At 46.6% G+C, this 21,103-nt stretch overlaps 2 protein-coding genes across 2 annotated transcripts in view; one reads left to right on the top strand and one right to left on the bottom strand.

Moving 5' to 3' along the window:
• The window catches only part of LOC132576488 (uncharacterized), a 42,039-nt gene extending 23,583 nt beyond the window's left edge, over positions 1–18,456 (bottom strand). The window contains exons 1-10 of the mRNA XM_060245664.1: positions 18,328–18,456; positions 15,843–15,957; positions 13,652–13,826; positions 10,528–10,639; positions 9,479–9,585; positions 4,044–4,170; positions 3,432–3,552; positions 2,809–2,896; positions 1,120–1,248; positions 666–725 (exon numbers count right to left, since the gene is read on the bottom strand). Coding sequence (XP_060101647.1) covers positions 666–725; positions 1,120–1,248; positions 2,809–2,896; positions 3,432–3,552; positions 4,044–4,170; positions 9,479–9,585; positions 10,528–10,639; positions 13,652–13,826; positions 15,843–15,957; positions 18,328–18,403 — 1,110 coding nt within the window. The 5' untranslated portion in view covers positions 18,404–18,456. The remainder of the gene's footprint in view (positions 1–665; positions 726–1,119; positions 1,249–2,808; positions 2,897–3,431; positions 3,553–4,043; positions 4,171–9,478; positions 9,586–10,527; positions 10,640–13,651; positions 13,827–15,842; positions 15,958–18,327) is intronic.
• Positions 1–21,103, top strand: part of DENND2A (DENN domain containing 2A) — a 367,380-nt gene that overhangs the window by 80,688 nt on the left and 265,589 nt on the right. The window lies entirely within an intron of this gene.

The following is a 21,103-nucleotide window of genomic DNA, read 5'->3' as shown; positions in this document are numbered from 1 at the left end:
AGCTCCTTTGCATATTAGGCCACACACCCCTGATGCAGCCAATCCTCCAAGAGTTTACAAGGTTTTTAGTACAGGGCCTACTGTAAGCTCCAGGAGGATTGGCTACATCAGGGGGTTGCAACTTAATATGCAAAGGAGTTCTTGCTACAAAAAAAGCCCTGATTGTTCCACATGCTTCCACAAGGAGCAATTCTCCGTGTAGCTCTCATTGCTGTTGTTAATGCAGAAACATTTGCAATGGCACTGGATCATCCACACAGAAGTTTCCCCCCACATTTTCTTTGCCTCAGCTTCTCCAGTCACCATTAAAAAAATAAATATAGATATAAATAGATTTTAAAACAAATATAGATCACTATAGTGGTGTGATGTTATAATGATCTATTGCCAGATTTCATTTTTTTAAAAAGCAAATCTCAAGCCCGTTTTGTTGCGAGTTATAAGGGGAAAAGTACATGGACCCAGACTCCCCATGGCAGCTATTGCCCATTTCCTTTCCAAAAGTGCCCACAGGCTCAGCAGGATTTCAGACCTCTGCTCTATACTGCCAGCTCTTACACTCCTTCATTTGTAAAGAGGCAATGGAAGCGCAACATCTATACAATGTATACATGTATACAATGGACAAAAAATAATTCAGTCTAAATGTTCCAGAATATGCTTACCACTATTGCTGAACCTTTTGCCTTGGCTATGAAATCAACGTTGATGCCACCGATCACCACCTGAAAACAGCAAGGATGGAGGGAGTGGGGAGGAATATTGACAGAATCAGCACTCTGAACATGCTTAAATTCCCATCTCTTGATCATCAGCCCCTAAACATAGAGTATACAGAGCTTTGGATTCAGCAGATATTTCTCTCATCCTGACCAGTTTGCTTGTAAGTTCAGCCTTAATATGCAGCAGCATCCTGGAGGTCCATTCACACAATTCAAGCCCTGAAGGGTGCCACTTTCTGACATCCATCCCAAAATTATGCCAACTCAGCAAACCCTCCAGGTGCCTCTCCGGCAGAAAAGTCAAACTTTAGGATCAAGTGATTAATACAAAGCAAAGAACGATTGGGCTTTCTCTCTAAGAGAGGCAACATCCTTCACAGGGAAGAAGAGCACTCACTGGTCTTGGAGCAGAAAACGCTTTTCCACTTGGCGATGCGCCATCTCTCCTCCCGTTGGCTCTCTGGATTTTATTCAGGGCCACAGCTATTCGACTGCCCACCCTGGCATTGTTCTTGATCAAAGCGATGTCCGATTGGGTATCAATGAAAGTAAAATAAAAAAATACACAAGAACCAACAGACAAGTGCATAAAAGGAACAAGCACAAAGCCATTCACTTCTCTGCAGCCATTTCTGTACCACCATACCTATGTAGTCAAGAAACAATTCCATCCACTCAGCCATGAGCCTCCCTAGTTGGATCCAGGGAGGTTATTCAGCCAAGCCTACCTCAAACAGCTGTTGTGAAGGGGCACAGTGGGATGGAAACATATGCTTCCCACTGCTCAAGGAGTTCCTAGGAGGAACAGCAGGACACATTAAACAGGCAGACAGATGTGAAACTACTGCAAGGGGCAATTAGGGACTATTAGGAACAGTTTATTTTATTTGCGTCCTTTCTTCCCATGATGGCAGAATAAACTCACAATAACTCTGTGAGGTACGTTACACAAAAATCACTCACTAAGGGGTACATAAGGGCCCCATGGCACAGAGTGGTAAAGCTGCAGTACTGCAGTCTGAGCTATCTGCTCATGCCTTGAGTTCTATCCCGGCAGAAGCTGGGTTCAGGTAGCTGGCTCAAGATTGACTCAGCCTTCCATCCTTCCGAGGTCAGTAAAATGAGTACCCAGCTTGCTGGGGGGGGGGGGGAGTGTAGATGACTGGGGAAGGCAATAGCAAACCACCCTGTAAAAAGTCTGCCGTGAAAACGTTGTGAAGGCAACGTCGCCCCAGAGTCGGAAACGACTGGTGCTTGCACAGGGGACTACCTTTACCTTTTTAAGGAGCACATGTAAGATGCAAAATGGTACTATAATGTCTGTGCCATTCCAGTACACATGTCAAGGGTATAGGACTACCTGCAGTTCTTAGCTGTGTGTGCACATGCTGGCAAACATGCATTTGATGTCTGGAGTGCCTGAAAGAACAGACGCTGGATCTCCAATAGCCAGGCTCAGTTCTTTGTCTATTCTAGTTTCAGGATGCCATTGTGCTGAAACCCTGCCATGCCAAAATCATGAAGGAAGCCAAAGATAATTTGGTTCCAACCAAAATGAATATGGTTTATATCCAGTGCCATGATGTATTACTTCTCCTGGAAAAAGATGCAAAAATGTATATTTAAAATGTATTTTAAAAGAATAAATCGGGAGGAGGATTTCTGGATACTTGTGCTTTAAGATTTCCAGAGGGGGTGAGCTGTTCCACATTGTCATTTTACTGGCCTGTAAGTTCCTGTTTCTTCAGGGTTTCCCCCCCTCCCCACTCTACACGTTTTGCTCCCTCTAGTGGTCTATTTGAGATCACATACGTTTATGTCTGGCATATCTCCCTGAAGATCTAAACTGCAGGTTTTTACACAGGTCATAAACCAGTATGCTAATGTCAACCACCAGAGGGTACAAAACACATGCAGAACAGACACCCTCCCCACACACCCGAAAGAAATGGGAATCTACCAGCCCAGGAGAATGAGAATGTAGAAAAGCCCTATGAGTACTTTGGGGGAAGATTGGGTTGTTTGCTTTTGGGGACACAACAGGTCACCAGAGGGGGGTGGGTGGGTAGTATTACTCCAAAAGGATACTAGCATTCAGGGACTTTCCATTAGACAATTCGTTCACTCTCTGCAGCAAGAAGGGTGTGAGCGCCTTTCCTGTGATTTCTCTTTCCCTGCCAATGAAATAATAAGAGTTCTTGAGAACAGCTTTGGATGATGGCTTGCAGGTGGCCAACCTCCAGGTGGGGCCTGGAGATCTCCCACTTTTTCAACTGATCTCCTGGCTGAGGAGATCAGTTCCCCTGGAGAGAATGGCTGCTTTGGAGGGTGGCCTCTAGGGCATTGTGGCAGGCTGAGGTTCTTCCCCCTCTCCAAGCCCTGCTCTCCTCAGGCTCCCTGAGGCTGCAGGCACGATGGACACCTGTTACTGAAGGTGGTGAGGGACTTTGCCAGTGGGCAGAACAATGCACAGGTAATGGGAGCATATTGGTGGGTGGTCAAGAAAAACCAACTAGTGGGCAGATGGGGCCCCTGGGCACTGTGCCTTGGGCTCCTCCAAAACCTGGACCAGGCCCTGCTTTCAGCCCATGTGCAATCCAAGGTTCTTGTGGCAGCCACAGGAATGCTGCACCATGAATTGGCTCTATCAGTTTTCAGCATAGGATTCTATCAGCGTGTTTAATAAGAGAAGCTTGGAGTGATCCTTACTGAGACTCCCTCAAAGCCCACCGGATTGCTTCTTCGATAAGCTCTCCTGAAGCAGCTTCTTCCTCTGGGCAGGGCACCGCGATCAGCACTCCGCTGCCCAGCTGCAAGGCCAATGACCTGGCTGAAAACAGGAGAAGGCATCCGAGGAGAAGGAAGGAGAATTTATGAAAGTTTCAGCCAAGTATGTGTTGACTCACCAAACCTCAGATGGCTTCAGCAGGAATCACCCCCAGACTAGGGCTGCCAAGCCCCCGGGCCAAGTGGGGGTTCCTCCCCCTGGAGGTTCCCAACCTGCCGGCCCACATTGAGCTGGTGGGGGGAACCTCCCCCAGGTCACCAGTGACTTCATTGCGCTGTCGATGTCACGCACCAGTCGCTCTAGGCGTTTCCAGGAACTTTATGGTTTTTCTGGACGCTCTAGCAATTTGGGAGGAAAAACTCTACGGTACAATAGGTACCGGAGGCTGTGTGGGACTTGGCAGCCCTACCCAGACCCACTCAGTGTGCCTAAGGGCACAGCCTTTAGAGAGGGGAACTAGGATGCTTTATCTATTCAGACTCCAGTTCCAGACTCTGGTCATGCAAGAACCGCATTATTTGTCTGCAACTCACCAATCAGTTTAGCGGCATCTTCCTCGTTTTGTACCTTATAGGGTGCTTGGAAGCCACTTTGACGGGAGAAGAAGGCTGGGAACTCTCTGGATTCTCCAAAGGTGGCCACACAGACCCCTTGAGTTTCCTGCAAATGTCAACAGAGGTGGCGGAAAGTGTGGCAAAACCACTGCTAAGTTATGATGACCCCATAGGTTTTTCAGGGCAAGAGACATTCAGAGGTGGTTGGCCACTGCTGGCAGCTGCATCACAACCCTGATATTCCAAGGAGGTTTCCCATCCAAATACTAACCAGGGCTGACCCTGCTTAGCTTCTGAGATCTGATGAGCTCAGGCTATCCTGGTCAGGGCACAAATGTTAATAGGGAAGATAAACAAATGAAAGAGAAAGCCATCCAAAGCAGCAGCTTTCCCTGGATATCTAATCTACCCAGTACCTGCCACGGTACTCAGTCCGTGTAGTCCAGTGTTGTTTACACTGAATGGCAGCAGCTCTGCAGGGTTCCTAGAAGGGGCCTTTCCTAAGTAGGGCCAATTCCCAGTTAGGGGCAGGGGATCTCCCAGTTTGGAGGCCCTCCTGCTTCAGGGTCATCAGTAAGAGGGGGTGGATGGGTGGGAAGGAAATGTCTGCTAGGCACTCCATTATACCCTATGGAGACCAGTTCCCATAGGGTGTAGCGGGGAATCGATATGTGGATATCTGGGGGGCTTTTTTGAAGTAGAGACACCAAATTTTCAGCATAGCATCCAGCGCCTCTCCTCAAAACATTCCCCAAGCTTCAAAAAGATTGGACCACAGGGTCCAATTTTATGAGTCCCCCCAAAAGGTGCCCCTAGCCATTATTTCCAAATGGAGGGAAGCTTTTAAAAGGCATGTGGGGTCTTTAAATGCAATGGCCAAAACTCCCTTTAGAGTTCAATCATGCTTGTCATATCCTTGCTGCCCACTCCATTCTCAAAGTTTCCTGACTCTACCCCCAAAGTCTCCAGATATTTCTTGAGTCAGAAGTGGCAACCCTATTCCCAAGGCTGCTACTTGAGAACATCGTGGTTGGAGACTGAAACTGGGACCTTCCGCATGGCAAAGTGTGTGTTCTAACAGTCAGTTCCCCTTGCTTTTCTGACACCTAAATACTGCTCACACCACAGCACAAAGTACAGTCCCATTCCCCCAAGTTGCCAAGGCTTGCTCAGGATCTAAGCCTTCTCACACTGTAAACAAGAACTGCACCCAAGACTCTTCCAGGACCTTCCATTGCTAAGAGTGGCAGTCCTAAAACAGAGAAGCTTCAAGGGCAGATTACAATGTGAGACTGCTAACTTTGAGTTCATTCACAGATTCAGAACAATGGCTCCTACAGGACTGAACTCTCCAGGGCTGATCACGAACAAAGGATACAATGTGAGACCAATGAATTTGAGTTCATTCAGAACAATGGATCCCTCCAGAGTAGAACATGAACAAAGGATTCTTATCTCACTACAGATGCTAATTTTCTGCTTTTCATACCCGTAAGCATTTTTCCCTTGCTCCAGTCAGTCTAATTATATTTTGCATTGTACCTCTATATCCTGACTCCTTTCTTTCCAACACACTTGACTGAGCTATAAGGGCTCAAGGATCCCCCATTCCTACTTGTATCTGGGGATCTTTGACTCTTGAAAGCTTATACCCTGGGAATATTAATGGTCTGCAGGACTTGAACCTTGCTCTTTGACTGCAGAGTAGTAAGTCTGCCCTCTGAAACTATTCTTAAAAAGAAAAAATTAAAAGTCCACTCCATCATTACACCTCCTCCAGAAAGGCTGTGGGGCAGGGATGGCCAAACTGTGGCTCTTTCACATATATTGTGTGGCTCTCAAAGCCCTCACCACTCCACCACTCCAACTTGGAGAAGGCATTTGGAAGTCAGTCAGCTGTACAGAAAGTTGCTCTTGGGATGAAGGAACTGCTGGGCTAAGCCGGCCCAAGCCATTTGTATCTTTAAATAACTTCTCCAAGTCAAGCCAGCCAGTGGCTTGAAAAATGCATTTAAAGTTAAAGTTGCTTTCTTTCCACTTCTTCCCTCCACATCTATTTGCTTCCTTCTCTCCCCCCCTTCCTGCTCTCAAACATCTGATGTTCATGTCTTGCGACTCTCAAACATCTGACATTTATTCTGTGTGGCTCTTACATTAAGCAAGTTTGGCCACACCCATTATGGGGTTTCATTTCACTACTGGACTGCCACTGATCTGATTTTTAAACTACCTCGATTGTAAAAAAAAGCCCAGCAGGAATGCATTTGCATATTAGGCTGCACCCTTTGACACCAAGCCAGCCGGAACTGTGTTCCTGCTCGAAAAAAGCCCTGCTGATTGCTTATTTTGGTTATATCTAATAGTAAATGAGCTGGCTCCAGTCTGGATGAGGAAAGCAGCAAAACTGAGGCCACCTACAGACAAGGGGTCTCTACCTGTTTGAGAGACTTTCCAGATATGCAGAAAAATATGCCTCTATAGATTAACCCAAAGGAACAAGGAAAAGGCAATCAAAAGGGCCTGATATGGACTGAGCTTGCTCCAGAAGGGACATAATATTAAAAGCAGCTGGGAAAAAGGAGAGGGGGACAAAATCCACCAGCTCAGGCTCCTAACAATCTTGGCCATTTCCACATGGATTATCTGCCCTGAGTTCAATGCTCTTGGGAAGTGTTTTCCCCCCCTTGCTTTCCTACAGCATCATGGTGCATTTCTGTACCTCCCGGGGGTTTCCTTGCCTTTTCTCCAGTACTTCTCAAACTTGCTTTGCTCATGTTCCGGGAAAGATCTCAGTAAAACCTGAATGCCTGCTGTGTGAGAGGGAGAGTTCCGCTTTTCCCTGTCACTGACCCTGCCACTGCCACTTCCTCCCCCCACCCTTCCCAGCAGAGTTTTTTTTTTAAATCAACAATTGAATATTGTTATATTGACATAACAATATGTGTATCAAGATCTTTGAATCCCCAGCTTGCATTTTTTTAAACAGCATGCCTCAGTGGAGGCGCAGGCCCTGAGATTCCTTGTCCCAAAGGCACTCATGGGACAGTGGCATATGGAAAGGAGGGGCTTTAGGCCAAACAACATGCTTCTTGTGACATGAGTCAGGTCCCAAGTGTCTAACCTGAGTCTTAATCATGTGCTCACATGGGGACTCACTTGTAAAGACTTCTCTGCTGCTCCATGCAGCTCCCACTGCTGAGAGGGTGAGGAGCTTCGGGCTTCCCTCCTGTGCTGTTTTCACCACTGGAAATGGTGTTTTCAGGATCTTTGTGCCCCAGGATGGATAGATGGAGCCTGAGGAAGGGACAAATAGGCCCCCTTGTGGCCATTTCCACTGTGGGAGGGGAACCTACAGCTCCTCCTTCGTCCTCTTGCAGCATTAGGAGCAATGCAAAATGATGAAGAGGTTTTAAACAGTTAGCAACCACATGAATACGTGACTGAGAGTTGTGTTAAGCACCCATGGTTGATTTGAGTCATGCATAACATGCATTTTGGCCCTCAGTCTTCCTCCTGTACCATTTCCCAAGTTGAAATAGCCCTCAGGAGGTGCTATTTGCCCCACTGTACAAAAGTATTGCATAGGTAAACATACCCATAGCCAACACTGGGGCAAATAGAACCCCTCCCCCCAGCCATTTCAGATCAAGAGAATGTAGTGTGGAGAAGGTCTAATCCAGGGGTGTCAAACATGCGGCCTGGGGACTGAATCAGGCCCCCGGAGGGCTCCTATCAGGCCCACGAGCAACTCACTGTTGTCTGCTTCCTGCTCCCCCTCTCTTGCTTCCTTCTGCATCACAACTTGCTTTGCCAGGCTTGCTCAATCTCATGGGAGCTACAGAGCAAAGCTCCTCCCTTGGGGAGGAAGTGGGGGAAGGAGAGCTAACTTTGCCAGGCTTTCTCAGTTGCACAGCAGAGCTACTGAGCCAAGCCTCTCTTCCTTCTGTTGGCTGAGGCTCAACAAGTCAGTGAGGTGGATTAGGCTGTGTATGTTTGTGTTCTTTATAAAAATGAATACCCCTCCTACCTGGCATTACATCTTATGACACGCACGGCCTGGCCCAACAAGGTGAAGATTCAGCCCTCATAACAAATGAGTTTGACAACCCTGGTCTAACCCCTCCTTCTGCATGTGACAGTTCCAGTTTGGGCTCATGTGTGCCTGAGAAACATGGAACTTCAAACATGGCTTGTGTAGGAGTAGGTGAGGTCAGCGGCAGCCTGGGGCATAACCTCGCCTACGGGGCGCTGCTGGATGCCCCCTCCACCCCCTAGGTTTTCTGGGTTGAAGCTGAGAGCAGCTGGACAGTGCTTTGGCAGTGCTCTCCTCTGAGCCAGGCTTCCCTTGCAAGGGAAGCCTGGCTTGGAGGAGAACTTGCCCCATCCGCTGCTTTCGCTTGGAAGGCAAGAGCAGCCGAACAAGCGGGGTGCCTTCTTCTCTTCCAAGTTCAGCTTCCCTTGCAAGGGAAGTCTGACTGCTTCTGAGAACGCAGGCATGGTTTGCCAGAAGCCAACCCTGCCATCCCCTGCCACACCACCGTGTCTGCCCTCCCCGCAGGTCGGAGGGGAGGCATGGGTGGGGGTTGTGGGGGCAGGTGCCAGGCTGGAGTGCCCAAGGTCCTACTGCAGGCCTCACAGTTAAAGGAAAAGAAGAGAGGGCAATGGGAAAGTTGGCCTACACAAACCTCTGAGACTAGGGTTGCCAAGTCCAATTCCAGAAATATCTGGGGACTTTGGGGGTGGAGCCAGGAGACTTTGAGGGTGGAGCCAGGAAACACTGGGGGTGGAGCCAGGAGCAAGGTTGTGACAAGCAGAATTGAACTCCAAAGGGAGTTCTGGCCATCACATTAAAAGGGACTGCACACTTTTTAAATGCCTTCCGTCCATTGGAAATTATGAAGGATAGGGGCACCTTCTTTTTGGGGCTCACAGAATTGGACCCCCTAGTCCAATCTTTTTTAAACTTGTAGGGTATTTTGGGGAGAGGCTCTGGATGCTATGCTGCAAATTTGGTGCCTCTATCTCAGAAAACAGCCTCCCCAGAGTCCCAGATACCCACATATCAATTCTCCATTATACCCTATGGGAATCGGTCTCCATAGGGAATAATGGCATGCCCAGCAGACACTTCCCTCCTCTCCCCTGCTTTCTAATGACCCTGAAACGGGAGGGAGGGCCTCCAAACTGGGGGATCCCCTGCCCCCACCTGGGGATTGGCAATCCTAGAGAGCTCACAGAATCAGAAGATGAGATCTGTGGGCAGAGGAAGGATTTCCAGATTTGCAGGCCAGCCAGGACAGTGCCGCTCTTTTAATTCATCTCACAGAAGGAACACATGCTTACCAAAGCAGGTGTTACAGAACGCAGGATCACCACTTCCCACTTCCAATGCCATTCTTCCAGCTTGTGCTTACCAGATATTCTAGCGTCCTACAAATATCCAGTATAGACTTGACACCCGCAGAAATGACAGCAATAGGAGTTCGGCCTAGCTCTGTCAGATCAGCACTCATATCTAAAGCTGGGAAGGACAAAATATACCACAAAATTTGAAATGCAGTTCCATGATCAAATTCCATAGCCTCTAGACAGGGAACCAGGAAGAGAGGCGTCCCTTCTTCTGAGAGGATACAATCCTCCTCTGCTCAAACCTCCTCAAACACAGAACTATTCCTCTAGAGCAGGAGTCCCCAACCTCCGGTCCATGGATCGCTACCGCTTCGTGGCCTGTTAGCAACTGGGCTTCAGAGCGAGGCAGAGGCACCGCACTGCCCCTTTTGCCCGCCCGGGTCCCAGGCAGATGGAAGAGGCAGTGCAGTCTCACTCTGAAGTACTACCTCTTTCATTCACCCGGGTGGGCGGAAGGGGCAGTGCAGCAGTGACCTTTGCTTATCCCTCATTTAAAGACCCCCATGGGTGGCAGGGATGGGGTGTGGATGTGGGGGAAGCTTGAGGCAGCAAAAACCCCAGCACCCCCCACCCTTACCGGTTCATGGAAAAATTGTCTTCCACAAAACCGGTCCCAGGTGCCAAAAAGGTTGGGGATCACTGCTCTAGAGTGGTCTGCCACAGGAGGTAAGGTTGCCTGGAGATTGTCTGGTGCCACAGTGAACAAGTGCCATGCCCATCTACAGAGTTATGACAAAATGGTGGATGGTTAAACCAGAGTTGCCAACCTCCGGGTGGTGTCTGGAGATCCCCAGGGATTACAACTAATCGCCAGGTGACAAAGATCAGTGCTGCCGGATAAAATGGCTGCTTAGGAAGATGAACTGTGTGGCATTATACCCCATGGAAGTTCCTTCCCTCCCCAGATCATTCCCTCCTCAGGCTCTTCCCTCAAAATCTCCACCTATTTTCCAACCCAGAGCTGGTAACCCCATTCTGTACCAGCTCAGAAAAGGAGAATAAAATAGCAGTGGAAGTTAACGCCTCAAAATGGGATATATAATGTTCCTCTTACTCTTTTCTCCTCCACGGTGGACTCCTCCAATTCCTCCTGTCACAAACACAGGGATACCAGCTTTGTGTGCCACAATCATAGTTCCTGATACTGTAGTGCCACCAGACAAGCCCTGTCGTAGAACAGCCAGGCAGAATCCAGTTAGAACATAACCCAATCAGCAATGAATAGAACAGCATTATATGGCAGCAAACAAGGCCAAACAAACATTAAAAAATAACTCAACAGAGAAAATGGGAAGAAATCTGAAATCTCCGAACAAGAATGCAGACTTGTATTCACAACAGGTCCTGCTTATGCAATAGGAACTAACATGGTATAGAACTTTAGCAAAATAACATATTTGTGGTACTATACTCCCTATAAACTACATAAGACATTTGAGGGGAAGCAATGTAAATATTGGAAATGTGGCCTTATTTCTGCAGATTTCAGGCACACGTGGTTGTTTTGCCCTGTGATCAAAAACTTTTGGTAATCACAGAAACAGAACTCAAAACTACTTACAAATTACCTGTGACTCCAATAGCTATATTGCTTGATATAACTGGTGATTATGTACCTGTTGTGAATAGAAGTATAACACAAGAACTTTTAATGGCTGCAAAATTGTTAATTGCAAAAAAAGGAGAAATTTCATTATTAAAATGAATATATATAAAGTATGGTATCTGTTAAAATCATTTAGATTAACAAAGGTTGTATGTTTGAGGGGCAGAAAACAGAAAGATTCTTTCTCTTTTGATGTTGGCACCCTTGTTATGGCTACTGGTATAAAAGACACTTGAGCTGACTACTGATATTTATAATTGCTCTTCGCTGATGTAGTGTGTATTTTGTCTGTGTTATAATGCAAACCTTTAAAATAATAATAAAAATGCTCATGGGTCTTAGAATCAGAGTTCTAAAATCCTTATTTCCTTCTTTAGTATTAAGGTTGCCAGCTATAGGTTGGGAAATACCAGGAGATTTTGGTGGTGGGCTAAAGCATGGGGAGTGTGGGATTGGGAAAAGGGAGTAGGGCTTCCAGCCTCCTGCTGGGGGGCACAGTTTCCCCTGGTTTTGGGGCCCTCAACCCACTGGCACAGCTGGCAGGGGTATCACCACCCCCAAAGAGCTCCATCAGAGCCCGATGCACCTGAAATGACAATGTCACCTGGAAGTGACATCATAGTTCTGAGCATTTAGAGCATTTTGTGTGGGGAGCACTTGGTTAAAAACTCTATGGCACCATGGAGTTTGTAACGCAAATCCTAGAGCGCCCTTCATAGAATCATAGAGTTGGAAGGGACCTCTAGGGTCATCTAATCCAAACCCCTGCACAATGCAGGAAACTCACAGACATTTCCCCCTAAATTCACAGGATCTTCATTGCTGTCAGATGGCCATCTAGCCTCTGTTTAAAAACCTCCAAGGAAGGAGAACCCACCACCTCCCGAGGAAGCCTGTTCCACTGAGGAATCACTCTAACGGTCAGGAAGTTCTTCCTAATGCTGAGCCGGAAACTCTTTTGATTTAATTTCAACCCATTGGTTCTGGTCCTATCTTCCGGGGCCACAGAAAACAATTCCACACTATCCTCTATATGACAGCCCTTCAAGTACTTGAAGATGGTGATCATATCACCTCTGAGCCGCCTCCTCTCCAGGCTAAACATCCCCAGCTCCTTCAACCTTTCCTCATAGGACTTGGTCTCCAGACCCCTCACCATCTTTGTCGCCCTCCTCTGGACCCGTTCCAGCTTGTCTATATCCTTCTTAAAATGTGGTGCCCAAAACTGAACACAATACTCCAGGTGAGGTCTTACCAGAGCAGAATAAAGCGATACCATCACATCATGTGATCTGGACACTATACTTCTGTTGGTACAGTCCAAAATTGCATTTGCGTTTTTAGCCACTGCATCACACTGTTGACTCATGTTCAGCGTATGATCCACTAAGACCCCTAGATCCTTTTCGCACATACTACTGCCAAGACAAGTCTCCCCCATCCTATAACCATGCATTGGATTTTTCCTACCTAAATGCAGAACTTTACATTTATGGCACACTTTGCGCACATGAAATTTATTCCCCACCGCCAGCCAGGTAAGACCTGGCAACCCTAGAAGGGAGGAACTTCAACAGGCATAATGCCATAAAGTTCACCCTCAAAGGAGCCATTTTCTCCAGGAGAACTAGCCATGTGGAACTCAGCTAGTGGGAGATCTCCAGGTATCACGTGGAGGCTGACAACCCATTCAGCATTCAGCTGCCTAGAACAAAAGTTAGAATTTCTGTCACAGTGGTGCACTTCAGCTCATGGCAATGGATAGGGTAAGGGCATCTCCCACCTCTTAGGCCTAGCATGACAACATCAAAACAGCTCAGCTACTTGCTGCTGGGCAATGCTTGTAACCTGTGAGCTGTAAACAAAGCAACTGCACTTACACAGGAAACCCTAATAACATGTTTAACTAGTTAGCCATTTGGAAAGTACAGTTTCCCCAGAAGATTTTGAACAGGCTGTGCTGGAAGCACAAGCCACCTATATTACTCTGAGCTTCTTTGGATGTCAGGGGCTTCAGTGATTTGCCACTGGAACTTATATTGACTGTGCCTGCTGCTGCACTCGCATCATTCACCTTCAGTCTACAAATCTGTAAATAAATTTATTCGTACCAAAAAAGAGACTTCTATATTCTTTCCTTCAAAAGAGATTAAGTATGCAGGAATTTCTGAGAACATACAACTATCTGAAGATGTACCGTATGTAAGCCTCCCTTTGCCAGGTTTGCCATTTGCAAACATAAAGGGTAAGTCCCTACTCTCAGCCTAAATCCCCTGTACACAAGAAATTGGGAAGTAGGAGAAAAAATGGCCAGAAATTAGGCTTCCTGGTGACATCCAGGCTAGGAATTTCCTCCACAGTATTTATGACAGAGGTTAAGGGAAATTCCTAGAAAACGCCACCCAGAAGAGACATCATATCCTCTCCAAACTCAATTAACCCTAAGTACTGCCCTCAAAATCTCCTGGTATTTGCTGAGGCAATGCTGGAAACCCTATGACCTTTTCAGGGGTGAGGCGCACCAGACACAAGTTTGGTAGGACCAAAAGACATCAATGAGAGATATCAGTACCTGACTGAGAACATAGGGAAAGTCTCTGCGGGACACCTTCACTACATCTTTTGCCTTTGCCAGACACTCAAGTTCATCATTCTGGAGGCCTATGTGGATACTGCCATCCAAAATCCCAATAGTGGCTGGCACAGCATCATTTGTTCTTACGATTTCTTCTACCTCTTTGGCTGTGCTGGAGCAATTCCACGGAACATAACACAAAACAAGAGAAGAGAAAATAATTAAGCCTACCGACATAAAACAGAATTCCAGCATAAACATAGCTGGTCATCTAGAATTAAGATTCAGGTGGGTAGCCGTGTTGGTTTGAGGCAACAGAACAAAGTTTGAGTTTAATGGCACCTTGAGGACCAACAAAGCTTAATACTGGGTATAAGCTTTCATGTGCATGCATACTTCTTCTGTTGTGAAAATGGTTAAGTCTCCATCAACTTTTTCTTCTGAAGAAGTGTGCATGCACACGAAAGCTTATACCCAGAAACTTCATTAGTCTTATAGGTACCACTGGACTCAGACTTTCATCTACCCCTAAGACAACTCCCTCAGGACCCAGATACCCCCAGATTGATTCTTCATGGAGCTTTAAAAAAGGCATTTTGGGGGGTGTTTTTGCATACCCCTATTATGCTTCTCAGTATGAGTTATAACCTTCCTTGAGTCACAGTGAAAAGTGGGATATAAATATTTGAATAAATAAGAAGTTTGGGCAGGTTGATAACATTTAAGCAATTTCCTGTTTGTTAGGTTACTCCTCTGTTATACGTGACCTGTAATGCTGGCCATCATATTTCACTTTAAAAAAAAGTAGGCTGCAAGGGTCCCCCCACCCCAGGGTTGCCAAGTCCCTCCATCACTCCTTCAAAGGGTGGGTAGACCTGTTTCTCAGAGGCCAGGTCTACCAATATAGTGGCAATGGACAGATAAATCTGTCTTCCACAGGTCAGATCTATCAACATAGTGGAAAGGGGTGGGTAAACTTGTTCTCCAGAGGACAGGTCTACCAATAAAATTTAAAGGGTTGTATGAAATTTGACTTGATTTTATTTTATATTATAATGCTTAAATTATTCTTAAAATATAATTTAAATATAATTTTAAAATTATTCTGAGATGTTTACAAGGTTGTGGAAGTAATCTTCTAAAATACTATTTTTTACAATAGCCAAATGTAAACACTCAGTTTGGTGTAGTGGTTAAGTGCACGGACTCTTATCTGGGAGAACCAGGTTTGATTCCCCACTCCTCCACTTGCACCTGCTGGAATGGCCTTGGGTCAGCCATAGCTTTCACAGAAGTTGTCCTTGAAAGGGCAGCTGCTGTAAAAGCTCTCTCAGCCCCACCTACCTCACAGGGTGACTGTTGTGGGAGGGGGGGGAGGTAGAGGAGATTGTGACAGCTCTGAGACTGAGATTCAGAATATAGAGTGGGATATAAATCTAATATCATCTTGTTTGGTGTAGTTTGGTGTAGTAGCCAGTTTGTAGTTTGGTGGAGTAGCCACTAACCACTAATCTTCTAAAATACTATTTTTTACAATAGCCAAATGTAAACACTCAGTTTGGTGTAGTGGTTAAGTGCACGGACTCTTATCTGGGAGAACCAGGTTTGATTCCCCACTCCTCCACTTGCACCTGCTGGAATGTCCTTGGGTCAGCCAGAGCTCTCACAGGAGTTGTCCTTGAAAGGGCAGCTGCTGTGAAAGCTATGGCTGACCCACCCACCTCACAGGGTGTCTGTTGTGGGGGAGGAAGGTAAAGGAGATTGTGAGCCCCTCTGAGACTCTTCGGAGTGGAAAGCAGGATATAAATCCAATATCTTCTTCTTCTTCTTTAATGCTACTAGGTGTTTTCATTCATGAGGTAGAATTTCTGCTCACAACACTGCGGTACTTAGAACATTGCAGGGCTTTCCCTTTAAAAGTAAGTTTACACAACTGTGCTCATCAGTTGGTGAACTACAGAATCATACTGTTGCTCAAAAACCATCAGGACGAATGTCACCGACTACAATAATGTTTTATCTGACGTCAGTTCAGAAACTACACTTGTCAGCCAAGGCAGCTCATAAATTCAGCTGCAAGTCACCAATTGATAAGTCCTCAAGTAAAGAAATGTAAAGTGTGCCATAGGCATGTTCTGTATCAAAATTCAGTCTTTTGCTACAACAGAAAATGCATGTACTTCACAACCTCAGATTCTGGGGATATGGCATGCCATGGGTAATTATTGTACTCTCCAAGGCAACAACAGGCCTCCCATTGTCCAGAGCTTCCTTTACGAAAGGGTGAACTTTGAAACCAACACCTAGAATAAAGCACAAAATACAAATAGTTCTTATAACAAGGAAAGACATTAACAGGACAGTTGCTAGGCAGTATTAAGTTTTTCAGTCCATTGAAGTCAAGGGACTTAGAAGAGTAACTCTGCTCAGGATTGCACTACAAAATCTTTTTCTTTACAGTGGAGGAGGTTGCTGTGGGCATAACCACTCTCACAACTTAAATGGAGACATCCCCACCACCACCCAAGTTCTGGGGTTTATATTTGGTAATTTTACCAAGGTTCACAGCAACTGATGGACTTACTTTGGCTAGAAAATGCCATTACCTTAGTATAATGTGCTAATGATCAGCCAATGTGGAGTAATGCTTAGAGTATCACAGTAGGATCTGAAGCTTGCTGGGTGACCTTGGGGCAGTCACACATTCTCAGCTGAAACTACCTTATAAGGTTGTTGTGAGGATAAAATGGAAGAAAGTAGAATTACTTACGCCCATTAGGGAGAATGGTGGCAAATGAAGTAAATAAATAAATACAAGCAGGACTCTTTTGTAGAAAATGCCCAGCAGGAACTCATTTGTGTATTAGGCCACAAGCCCAATGTCACCATTGTTTCTACAAAAAAGCCCAACAGGAACTAATTTGCATATTAGGCCACACACCCCTAATGCCAAGCTAGTCCGAACTGTGTTCCTGTGAATTCTTGCTCAAAAAAAGCCCTTAATACAACAATGAAACAGGTGACATGGAAAACCTTCAGCATGGACATGCACATTGCTGCCTCTCTCTGTATCACTTGCACCCATGTTGACTTACATTCATCAGGTATAGCCATTTACCTGAAAGAAAGATGAGTCCCCCTCCCCTCAGAGTGCTCTCAAGAAAAATAGTGGTTCATTTTAAATTTGCATACAAGGTTACAGTTAACAGCAATAAAAAAACACCCTAGTCCACTCAATGGAAGTCAATCATTTAGTGCAGGGGTGTAAAACATGGCCTGGGGGCTAATCAGGCCCCCAGTGGGCTCCTATCAGGCCCCTGAGCAACTGGCTGTCGTCTGCTTCCTTCTTCTCCCTCTTGCTTGCTTCCTTCTGCATCATAGTTTGCATTGTCAGGCTTGCTCAATTGCACAGAAGCTACAGAGGAAAGCCTCTATTTTCTCCACTGGCTGAGGCTCCTCTGTTGCGGAGGAAGGGAGGAGGTATAGCTTGCTTTGACAGGCTCTCTCAATCGCACAGCAGAGCTACTGATCCAAGCCTCTCTTCCTTCTATTGGCTGAGGCTCTTCCCCCTCGTGTCCTCTGGGGAAGGAAGGAAAGAGCCAGAGCTTCCTTTGCCAGTTCCCTGAATCCCATGGGAGAAATACAAAGAGAGCACCTTTAAGACCAACGAGTGCTAATGTATTAATCATGTTTTATTTTAACTTTAAAAAAAAACTGTTTGTCTGTGTCCTTTATAAAGTGTATATTTCTGCTACCTAGAATTACAGTTTATGATACGCATGGCCTGGCCCGACAAGGTTTCATTTATGTCAGATCTGTCCCTCATAATGAGTTTGACACCCCTGATCTAGTTTAAGATTATACTTGTAGCATCATGGCATGGGACAGTATGGGTAAAGTGGAATGTCTGATACCAGGATATCTGCTGCATAATTCTCTGCAAGATTGCTGCCTAAATGAATACAATAAACACAAGTGTTTATATAACATTTTCTGCAGGGCTTTTTTTGAGCAGGAATGCACAGGAAAGCAGTTCTGGCTGGCATGGCACCAGGGGGTGTGTCCTAATATGCAAATGAGCTTCTGCTGGGCTTTTTCTACAAAAAAGCCCTATGCTAAACAATGGTGATGTTGGGGGTGTGACTTAACATAAAAATGAGTTCCTACTGGACTTTTTCTACTAAAAGGCCCTGATTTTCTGTGTTGAATGTTTCCCATATATTTCCTTATAAACCTTGTAAAACAGGCTAGTGTTATTATTACAGATGTGCGGCAGCAAGCTATTTACAGTACAATTCTATGTATGTCTACCCAGAAATAATCTCTCTGGGTTCAACGGAACTTCCTTCCAGGTAACTGTATACAGGATCACAGGCTGAGACAGTTCACCTCGTCTGGGTCAAAAGATGTGATTTGAATTGGAGGTCTCTCAGATCACAGCTTGTCTGCTGAGGGAGCAATTCCAGGCAGGTTTACTCAAAAGTAAGTCTCACATTGTGCAGTGGCACTTACGCCCAGGAAAGTGCCCTTTAGGACTGCAGCCTCAGTCACTATCCTAGAGTTCAGCAATGAAAGATCAAATGATGTGCATGCATGGGTGAGTCAGCCACAATGCCAATGGAGGACAGAGAACAAACAAAATGAGAGAAGAGACCTCTTCAGGAAACACTCACTGTGCAAAGCTCTTCTTACTTGGAGGATACACTGAGCCATTACAGTTGTGTGGGCACCCAAGATACAAACAGGCATCCCTGTGATTCCTTGTCTCAATGTAGGGTCAACGAGTGATCAGCGAGACTATGAAAACTGAAAGAAGCAGGGCGGAATACAGCAATCTTTCATCACTTTCCAAAATCTTTGGACTGCAAGATGACCTACTGCGAAGACAAAATTTATGCACAAAAATGTAGGGCAGGATTAACCATGCCAGGATTGCATGTAGCATTATTAATTGCATTTATTTAAACAAAATTATTCGATTTATACAGCACTGCAAAACCATACGGATCTTGAGGCACGTTGTCAACATCCAGATGGGACCTGGAGTTCTCGCAGGCCAGAACTACAGTTGATCTTCAGACTACAGAGATCACTTTACTCTGGAGACTTGGCAATTTTGAAGGATGGACTCTACAGCCTCATATCCCAGCTGATCTCCCTCTCATCCTCATCCTCTGCTTTCTCCAGGCATCACTCCCAAGTCTCCAGGAATTCCCCAAACTGAAGTTGGCAACCCTAGGGGTAGAGCATGTGTTATGTTTGTGGACTCAAGGGAAGACTTTGGATGTTCCCGCCGGACTCATTGGAGCCAGGCAGACTGAGCTTGGGAACTTGGGAACAAAGGGCTGCAGGATTCAAATCCTGGTTTGAATGACCCAATGATGTGCTAGCGCGGGAATTTTTATTTTTATTTGATTTATATCCCGCCCTACCCCACCGAAGCGGGCTCAGGGTGGCTCACAGCATAAAAGTTCTAACAATAAAATTCAAAATTAAAATACAATAGCATTAAAATACAAAAAATACAATAGCAATTTACATAATTAAAACATTAATACAATACATCAATCCAACAGTCTGCTATCTACAGACTTCCTTCAGTATTTTGGTGCCAGTCAGTTATAAGCCAACCGGAAGAGGACTGTCTTACAGGCCCTGTGGAACTGTCCAATATCCCGCAGGGCCCTGACCTCTTCCGGTAACTGGTTCCACCAGCAAGGGGCTGTGATTGAGAAGGCCCTATCCCTGGTTGACTTCAAGCGGGCCTCCTTTGGCCCGGGGATTACAAGCAGATTTTGAGAGCCAGATCACAGTACTCTCTGGGGAACATATGGGAAGAGACAGTCCCTAAGGTAGGCAGGTCCTAGGCCATATAGGGCTTTAAAGGTAATAACCAGCACCTTGTACCGGACTTGGTATATTATTGGCAGCCAGTGCAGTCCCCGGAGGCCCGGCTGAATGTGCTCCCGTCTAGGGAGCCCTAATAACAGCCGAGCTGCGGCGTTCTGCACTAGCTGCAACTTCCGGGTTCGGCACAGGGGCAGCCCCATGTAGAGGGCATTGCAGTAATCCAACCTTGAGGTGACCGTTGCATGGATCACTGTTGCCAGATCGTCCTGCTCCAGGAAGGGAGCCAACTGCCTCGCCCGCCTAAGATGAAAAAATGCGGACTTAGCAGTGGCTGCTACCTGGGCCTCCATAGTTAAGGCAGGCTCAAGTAGTTCCCCCAAGCTCTTGACCCTGTGCGCCATTGTCAGTGGCACACCGTCAAGAGCTGGAAGGGGAATTTTCCCTCCCAGACCACGGCGACCCAAGCAAAGGACCTCTGTCTTCGCTGGATTTAGTTTCAACCTACTCAGCCTGAGCCATCTAGCCACGGCTTGTAATGCCCGGTCCAGGTTTTCTGGGACACAGTCAGGCCGGTCGTCCATGAATAGATAGAGCTGGGTGTCATCAGCGTACTGGTGGCAACCCAGCCCATACCTCCGGGCAATCTGGGCAAGGGGGCGCATGTAGATGTTAAACAACATTGGGGAAAGAACTGCCCCCTGAGGCACCCCACAATCAAGCGTGTGCCTCTGGGACAACTCACCCCCAATTGCCACCCTTTGTCCCCGACCATCAAGGAACGAGGAGAGCCATTGTAAGGCCAACCCCTGAATCCCCGCGTCGGCGAGACGGCAAGTCAGCAGCTTGTGGTCAACCATATCGAACGCTGCTGAAAGGTCTAACAACACCAGCACCGCCGAGCCGCCTCGATCCAGATGCTGCTGGAGGTCGTCCATCAGAGCGACCAGCACTGTCTCCGTCCCGTGACCCGGACGGAAACCGGACTGATGGGGGTCGAGAATGGAAGCATCCTCCAGAAAACTCTGCAACTGCAACGCCACTGCCCTCTCAATGAGTTTACCCAAAAAGGGTAAATTCGAGACCGGCCGATAGTGTGTCAATTCGGCCGGATCTAGCGTTGGTTTTTTCAATCCAGAGATGTGCATAAATTGGGCTGGCAGGCCCCATTCCTAGTCTTGTAATGTAGCCCTATCCTATATGATGTCTATTAAAGAGCTTGTTATCACTTACTCGGAGACTCTGCCATGCATAGAACCCACTATATTATAGTGGTGACGAGGATGGGATCTGGATGAGTGAGATCCAGGGCAACCCAGCACTGCCAAGTGCATCGAGCTCCAGCGCTGCCGTGCAAGAGGCACCGCTGCTCAGCCCGATCATGGCCACTGCATCCGCATCCCGAGGCCTGGGAAGCCTGGGTCAAAAGACTCAAGTACCACCTCGTGGCACAGCGAATCAAGGACGATGAACTCGAAATCAAGAAGGCCATCCTACTGAGCAACTGCGGCATTGCCACGCTACAGCTAGCAGAGAGCCTGGTCGCGCCAGAGACGCTTGAGGTGTCTTCCTTCGACAAGATCATCGAGGCGCTGACTGGCC

The sequence above is a fragment of the Heteronotia binoei genome, chromosome 8, assembly GCF_032191835.1.
Source record: "Heteronotia binoei isolate CCM8104 ecotype False Entrance Well chromosome 8, APGP_CSIRO_Hbin_v1, whole genome shotgun sequence".
In the NCBI taxonomy this organism is placed as follows: Eukaryota; Metazoa; Chordata; class Lepidosauria; order Squamata; family Gekkonidae; genus Heteronotia; species Heteronotia binoei.
The sequence above is the reverse complement of the archived record's forward strand: the minus strand, read 5'-3'. Positions and strand labels throughout refer to the sequence as shown.